Genomic DNA, 8,482 nt, shown 5'->3' on the forward strand with positions numbered 1-8,482 from the left:
TGGTGGAGGCCGCTTCTGAGAGTGGCACTGGGCCTGCAGCACTATGTGGGGCGGGGGGCAATCCCGCGAGCCGGATCCAAAGCCCTGAGGGGCTGGATCTGGCCTGCGGGCAATATTTTGCCACCCCTGAGCTAAAGGATAGATTTGGAGTTCACACAGTGCTATATGCTGTCTGCTCACATGTTAATTTTTTATTCTTTTTATCAGCTACTCTTTCATGTTACACAACGAATGCATAATTGGGAAAGCAGGTCTGAGGTACAAACGGTAATTTAACACTTGTTTCTCACCTTTCTGGACACTTGTAACCATATTTATTAACTGAATGACCTGTTTTTTGCCCTGTAGATTTGTCATAGCAAAAGTGGAGAAATCAATCCCATGAAGGTGGCCAATCTGGTAAAAGCATATGTTGAGAAATACAAACATATGAGGAAACACAAGAAGACAGACACTGAAGAAGATCTGCATGAAATGGAGAATTGAAGTAAGACCCATCATGAGGCAAATTTGGGTTATTCTGGCCAAAGACATTATTCTGGAGGGAATAAATAGTCTGCAGTTGCATCTCATTGAAAAGAAGACATAAAGAAGCTGGATATAATAGGATTTATCTGCCGAATGAAGCTTGAATAGTTTTCCACGTGGGAATAGAATTTCTTGTCTTGAATGAACTACAGTTGTAGATCCAAATGACAGAAATCAAATGCCCCCAAACCAGCAGCATAGTTCAGCGGAGACTAAGAAAATATTGAAACTTTGGGGGCTCTCAAGTTGCTACAGTTTTTAGGGTTTACTTTGAACACATTTTTGGTCTGTGCACCTGTCTTGCTAACAGTTTAAAGCTGGACACCATTTTTATATTCAGAACATAAAGAGAGAGACTGTTTCCATTGTGTTATTTATCAAACTATGGATTGTCTTTAAAAACTTCTCATACGTTGATTTAATACTTGAAATGTGATATTTTTAGCCTGCTCAATGGTGAGTGAAACTTTGACTCGCTCTCAGTCATACAGGAGTTGCAAAAGTGAGCTAACCTTTATAAATTGTCTTCAGAAAACACTGCTCAAGATGTGGCATTTATTTTCATTTTGTTGAGTATCTTGTTAATGAGAATCTTAATTTCTTTTGAGGGGGGGCAGATTATGTTGCAATTTTGTAAATAACGTGCCGATGGTTGTGTTTGCGTTTTACTAAACTGCCTTTCAGAGAAAACAAAGAGCAAAGATTGTGAATTTTCAATAACAAGCTTGAGGAGTGGGAGGGAACGATGTACAAAGCAGAAATGTGACAGAATTTATAAAGTTATTTTGAATGGTTTTAGCCATGCAGAAAGTGTCATTTTTTTGTCCTTATCCTTGCATCTTACTCTTTCAGTAGCTATTCTGTATAAATCTCCACTCTTGGGTCTTAAATAGAGCCTGGTGTATCCTTTTAAGGCCTGGCCTACATCTAAATATTAGATTGACCCAGCTACACCACTCAGGGCTGTGAAACATTTCATACCATCTGCAAAGTAGTTAGGTTTGCCTAACCCTTTGTGTTGCTATGGATAGTTTGACGGAAAAATTCTTCTGTTGACCTAGTTACCACCTCTTGGAGAGGTGGAATACCTATATTGATGGGAAAATCCCTTCCTTCGATGTAGGAAATATCTACGCTACAGCAGCACAGTTACAGTGCTATAGCTGTTCCGCTGTAGTGTTAACATACCTCTAGTTTTGGGTGTGTAATTTCTTGAATTAATGTGTTACCTATTCTTAGGATGGCTGGTGCTCACATTATTGAGGTACAGCACATGTATTGAGTTCTGAACACCTCAGATTTCTTCATAATAGCAATATTTGTCTCCAGGTACTGCAGAATCAGGCTGACACAAATCTTTTCCAAGACAGATGCCTAGAAAGTAATGGCTGATGAATGGTTTAGGTTGTTTTTTGGTGGGTTTAATATGCTGAACTGATCAGTGTCCATGTTATTGTTTGGGAAGGGGAGGGAATTATATGTAAGGAAATTAAGGAGGAAATGATTAGGCTACAGATCAGGAAATTCTCTCACATAAGAATTAGAATATAATATACATGACTGTAGGAAGCTGTGAAAGGTAGGTGTAGTAAAATTTAAAAGACAAATGCTTATCTAACCTCTTGGAGCACATTTGGAAACACTGCCCTACTGATGGTGGGTTCATCTGCCAACAAGGCGCCCTATAGGTGATCTCATTATTATTTTTTAATTAAATAGATAGATAAATCTGAGTGCTTGTTTTGTTTTTGGGTTTTTTTTGGCCAAGGGGTTTAACTAAAGCTTCACATGTGACAGAACTTCCTTAGCCGCTCTTATATTGCCCTTCTGAATATCTTCGACTAGCTTATCTTTCCAGTATTTACCTTGGCTTTCTTTTCCCTCTGAGCTCTGTGGTTGGGTCATGATTCTGAGTTGCTATGTTACTATTTGATTTTAAAAAATGAGACACTCCAGGTAACACAGGGCTTTACAGTGTGTGTAAATAGCCTGGATTTGTGTGTATAATTGCTTGGAGTCCAATACGCCAGCGGTTCTCAACCAAGGGCCCCCTGAAGGGACCCTGAGCAGGTTTCAGGGGGTCCACCAAAATAAACCAAAGAGCTGGGCTGGTGTTGGACTTGTTGGGGCCCAAGGCAGAAAGCTGAAGCCCAATCCCTGCCACCCAGGGCTGAAGCGGAAGCCTGAGCAACTTAGCTTCACAGAGCTGCCTGTTGTGTCAGTCCCCAGGCCATTCCCCTGCTTACTACCCCCTAATGCTGGCCCTAGCTTTTAAACTACTGTATGTGCAAAAAAACAGTTGTGGCAAAGATGGGCCATGGAATTTTTATGGCATGTTGGGGGGGCCTCAGAAAGAAAATGTTGAGAACCCCTGCAGTACGCTACCCTCTTATGCCTTCATTAGCCTTGGTAATTGGTACGTGTATGTAACTGGAAGCTGATTTTGGTTGACTGCAATACTAGACAAATTAAATGGTTGAAATTTTCAAAGCTCCCTAATGCATCTAGTCACACTACTTCCAATAATTTGAATGCAAATTGTGTGGCTGAATACCCTAGTTGGCTCTGAAAAAATCTCAGCCCATGTTTTTTAAGTCCATAGGCACTGCCACCAGGATGGGGGAAAAGAGGGAGAGTGGTCTTCTATCCTCCTGCCCACCTCCCAAAAAATAGCAGCATTCACTAGCCTGTAGATGATCCCGTCAGCACAGCTGCAGGGCTCATGCACAGCTCTCAGATCTGGTCTCCCTTTTATTTGTTTCAGCTCTACATGAGAGTGAACATTCTACTTATTTGAATAGGATATTGACCCATTATTTAAAAAAAAAACCCCAAACCCACAGCTCATTGGGCACATTTTTATTCCTCTTGCTGCAAAACCTTTATTTTGGTCCTATAGTTCAGGGCCATATGGAAGCAAAAGAATGTCTGGACAAGATGTTGAAGTGAGCTCTTGTTCTGAACTGGAGCTTGTAGATTCAATCATTATGTTGGGTGCGTGTGTACTCTGTGTAACTACTTTTCTGATGAATTGACCACTAAAATGTTAACACTGGGGGTGTTGAGATGTAAATATTGCTGCCAGACCTTTGTAAAAAAAAAAAAAAAATGTGGACTTTTAAAACAACTTTTGACTGTTTCCTAATTTGTATTTTCTTGCAGCATCAGTCTTGAACTTGTCAAGAATTGTTCAGAGGTAAATGTGGTGCTTATGTTAAAACATATTAAAAGATGTATTTATTACAATAATAGGTTTGAAATTCATCACCCCTTTTATGTAGGGCCATACCAAATTCATGGCCATGAAAAACGAATCACGGATTGTGAAATCTGGTATTTTGTGTGCACCTATACTATACATATTTAATGGGGAGACCAGCATTTGTCAAATTGGGAGTCCTGACCCAAAAGGGAGTTGCAGGGGGGTTGCAAGGTTATTTTAGAGGCTCGTAGTATTGCCACCTTTACTTCTGCGCTGCCTTCAGAGCTGAGCAGCCAGAGAGCAGCAGCTGTTGGCCAGGTGCCCAGCTCTGAAGGCACCGCCCTGCCAGCAGCACTGCAGAAGTAAGGCTGGCAATACCATGCCACCCTTACGCCTGCACTGCTGCCTTCGTAGAGTGGCAGCTGGTGACTGAGGGCCCAGCTCTGCAGGCAGCAGCGCAGAAGTAAGGGAGTCAATACCGTATCAGGTCATCCTTACTTCTGCGCTGCTGCTGGCAGCAGCTCTACCTTCAGAGCTGGCTCCCGGCCAGCAGCCACCGCTCTCCAACTGCCCAGCACTGAAGGCAGTGCCGCTGGTGGCAGCAGCGCAGAAGTAAGGGTAGCAGTACCGCAACATCCCCTACAATAACCTTGTGATGTCCCCCCACAACTTCTTTTTGGGTCAGGACTCCTACAGTTACAACACCGTGAAATTTCATATTTAAATAGCTGAAATCATGAAATTTACAACTTTTAAATTCCTATGACAGTGAAATTGACCAAAATGGACTGTGAATTTGGTAGGGCCCAACTTATATGTGATATCACCTGTGGTAGGTTTACATGGTAGAAGGAAAACACATCAAGGCATGCAGTCTGCATTTGCCATGCTCTCAGGTTACAAGATCACAAGTACACAGATATAGACTAGAACTGCTCTGCCATTGTTTGGAATAAACAATTGTTGAGATCAACTGCATGAAAAATATGTATAAAAGTGCATAAAGTGTGTGAATTTATCCTTCTTGCTATATTTAACATACCAGGAAATCTTGTTTATTTAACTACATCTGTGTTTACTTTGTTGCATGCTCTTTGACATGAGCTCAGAACTGTCTCAACTGAATACTTCATAGATTGGGTAATTTAGTTCAACGGTACTTGGATATCTCATTATGTGGCTTAGAACAGCCCTTTCCCTTACATCTGTCCAGTTTTAAAAAGAACACTGTCTAAAGAACCACTAACTCAGAGGTTCTCAAACTGTGGTCCACGGACAGTTCCCTCTAAGGTGCGTGCCTGGGTGGCTGTCCAAGAGAGAAGGAAGAGCCACACCCCTAATTAGTGGAGCCGCGCAGGCGTGACTCCACTAATTAGGTGCCTGGACGGTGGAGAAGATGCACATGTAAGGTGAGGTGGTGGCCTTGGGGGAAGGGATAGGTGAGAGGGGGCAGTGGAGTGAGAAGAGGGGGTGGGGGGAATTTTGGATGTGCAGGGCTGTGGCTGCTAGAGAAAGAGACTTTTCCCAGCTCCGGGGCTACGGCTGCCAGGGAGAAATGGCCCTCCTCCCCAGCCTCAGCTCTGTGGGTGCTGTGGCAGGGGAGACAAGGCACATCCATTGCCTTGGAAAGGTAAGACTACTGATATTAAAATATGAGATGTGTGCTTTTATTTGTAGAACAAAAAAACTTTTTTTATTAAGGGTTTTTTTTTATATAGCACTTTTATCCAAAGCGCTTTAGATAGTTAGCTAAAGTTACAAACAACATTTGGAAAGATCATTAAGTGGTCCGCTGAGACCCTCAGCAATTTTCAAGTGGTCTGCAAAAATAAAAAAAAGTTTTAAGAACCACTGCACTAAGTGAATGAAGGTGTATAACAATGCTGTTAAAGGCAGATGCTATTTTTAATGAGCCACCACTTTCCTTGCCTTGTACTGGAACTTCTTGACTGCCTTCAGCACGTCATGTGTATAGAGGCTTTTTGGGAGAAGGAATTCTAGAAACCAGATGGCAACAGAGGGGAGCAGGAAAGGTTGATCTGCATTTTAACAAACAACATGGAACTTCTTTCACCACGAGACTCCGTCTTCATGGTGGTAAGGAACTTTACTTAGGGGTGACCTTCAGGAAAATGCATTTCAAAAGGTAACTGGACTTTAAAAGTGAGGGGCAAAAATACACGTATGTACACACCCCTTTGGGAGGGATTCTGACCTGACAATGTGGTCAACTGTGTTGCTGGGAACACATGGTAAGCATTTCACCTTGAACCAAGTCTAGTTTAAGTTTTAGTTACTAGAGAGCATTTTATCTTTTTCTCTTGTAATCATTATGACTTTAACGCCTTGTACTCACTGAAATCTATCTCTTTGGAGTTAAACTTGTTTTATTCTTTAATCAAACTAATCCAGTGTTGTATGTTAAACTGAATTGTTTGGTAAATCCAATTAAAATAGTGAGTTGTTGTATATTAACCCCTTACAGGGGCAATGAATCTTTAATATCTGAACTGTCAAGGAGAGGGCTGGGCAGTGCCGAGCACATGGTTTTTAGGGAAAATTCAGAACTAGGAGTGTGGTAGGGTCAACCTGCAGGTAGGAACCAAGGCTGCTGGAAGCCAAGTGTGCTAACAGGCTGCTGGGGTCAGAGTTGTTGGGCCAGGGCTGTTGCTGTACACAGACCTCAGGGTGTCACGGGCAGGCTGATTGTCAGTGACCCAAATTGGGAGTTACAATAGTAAAGCATTGTGAGGCACCCAAGGTTGCAGGGCAGGTGGTGACACAACCCCTGACTAGTCTGGGTTGCACCCTGAATTGTGATACCCTCCCATCTTGGTATCAGCTGCCAACTTTATTAATGTACTCTGTATGTCATCATGCAAATCATTTATGAAGATATTGAACAGAACTGGACCCAGGACAGATCCCTCTCGATATGCCTTTACAGTTGACTTTACAGCTTGAACCATTGATAACTACACTCTGAGTACAATTTTCCAACCAACTCTGCCCACATCTTACAGTAGGTTCTTCAAGGCTATATTTCCCTAGTTAGTCTCATATGATCTTCTGATAAGCATTGTCAAGCCTTACTAAGGTCAAGATATATCGCATCTTCTGTTCCCCCTCTACACACAAGGCTTGCAACCCTGTCAAAGAAGGATATTAGGCTGGTTTGACATGATTTGTTGTTGGCAAATCCATATTGACTGTTACTTATCAGCTTATTATCTTCTAGGTGCTACAATTGATTATTTTGCTCCATTATGTTTCTGAGTACTGAAATTAAGCTGACTGGTCTAGAATTCGCTGAGTTGTCCTCATTCCCGTTTTTATAGATAGGTAGACACTATATTTGTCCTCTGGGATCTCTCCATCCTCCGTGGTTCTCAAAGATCATTGCTAATGGCTGAGAGATCTTATCAGCCAGTTCCTTTTAAGTGTTCTAGGATGTATTTTTGTCAGGCCCTGCTGACTTGAAGATAGCTAATTTAACTTGTTCTTTCGCTATTTTGGCCTCAGATCCTACCTCATTTACACTACAGTTCACTGTGCTAGTCATCCAATCACTGTTAACCTTGTTGATGAAAACTGAAACAAAAACGCATTTTGTCAAGTATCAGAGGGGTAGCCATGTTAGTCTGTATCCACAAAAACAACGAGGAGTCCGGTGGCACCTTAAAGATTTAACATTATTTGGGCATAAGCATCTGAAGAAGTGGTTTTTTTTTACCCATGAAAGCTTGTGCCCAAATAAATGTTAGTCTTTAAGATGCCACCGGACTCCTCGTTGTTTTAAAAAAGCATTTCACACTTCGCCCATTGCTTCATTTTCTGTTGTTGTCTTTTCTTCCTCTATTGAGTAACAGGCCTGCCCTGTGTCCTTGGTCTTCCTCTTGCTTCCAATGTATTTGTAAATTTTTTCTTATTTTACTTTTCTATCCCTAACTAGTTTAATCTCATTTGGTGCCTTTGCCGGCTCTTGTTTAGATGTTTCGGCCCCTGCTGACAGTGGCTGATGAGTGGGAGGCCATTGTGAAGTTGAGGGCAGGTCCAGACCGTGCTTTGGCTTTAAAATGCTGTCTCCTGCTGAGGGGGCCTCCAGGAATGAAAATCTTTATCTATTTTACATGGTCTTGGAATGCTTGTCGGATGTCAGTTGTATTCTTGGCATCTCTCTCTGCCTGACATCCACGTGTGCTGAACAATGTATCCTTTTAACCATAGTGTCGAGAAGGCTTGGGCCGATCTGGACCGCATGACTTGGCATGATCTTAGAACTGGCATGTAGACCCTAAGCTCTTTGGAATAGAAACTGTCTGCTATGGTTTGTACAGTACTTAGCGCAATCTTCATTCCTGGTTGGTCCCTAGACACTACTGTGATAAGATTCCTAAGAATGGTCATCTGTCCCTGAGAATGTGATGTACATTGATGTCAATTGCCCCTGAAGTTGGCTGCGGTCTGGGGATAACCAAGCCATCTGTGGTTAATATGTTTACTGCTTTTCTATCACGCAGCCACCCTGTCCTGCCTTTCAAAAGGCAGTTTGTTAGGGAAGGACAGCACCCCCTTTGAGGAGCCAGGAGAAGTAAACTTACCAACACCTTTACCTGAGGTCCCTGCTAACTGGAGGCTGCTGGAAGTGGACAGCTGGGATCCCAAGGGAATCTCTCCTTTTTACTGTGTGTACTAATGAATACCCAGTTCCTTCTCACTGTGCCTTATGTAAGAAGGGTGATAGAAATATTT

General features: G+C 42.3%; 1 protein-coding gene across 6 annotated transcripts in view; it reads left to right on the forward strand.

The window, feature by feature from the left end:
* The window catches only part of PHRF1 (PHD and ring finger domains 1), a 51,406-nt gene extending 43,014 nt beyond the window's left edge, over positions 1-8,392 (forward strand). For 5 of the 6 annotated variants that reach the window (XM_038406342.1, XM_043516780.1, XM_043516782.1 and 2 more), the window contains one exon: positions 349-1,326. In XM_038406342.1, coding sequence (XP_038262270.1) covers positions 349-486 — 138 coding nt within the window. In that variant the 3' untranslated portion in view covers positions 487-1,326. Of the gene's footprint in view, positions 1-348; positions 1,327-8,250 lie in introns of those variants that run through there. The other variant, XM_043516781.1, reaches the window with a different exon arrangement.
* Positions 8,393-8,482: the final 90 nt, after the last annotated feature.

This window comes from Dermochelys coriacea, chromosome 6 (assembly GCF_009764565.3).
Source record: "Dermochelys coriacea isolate rDerCor1 chromosome 6, rDerCor1.pri.v4, whole genome shotgun sequence".
Taxonomy (NCBI): domain Eukaryota; kingdom Metazoa; phylum Chordata; order Testudines; family Dermochelyidae; genus Dermochelys; species Dermochelys coriacea.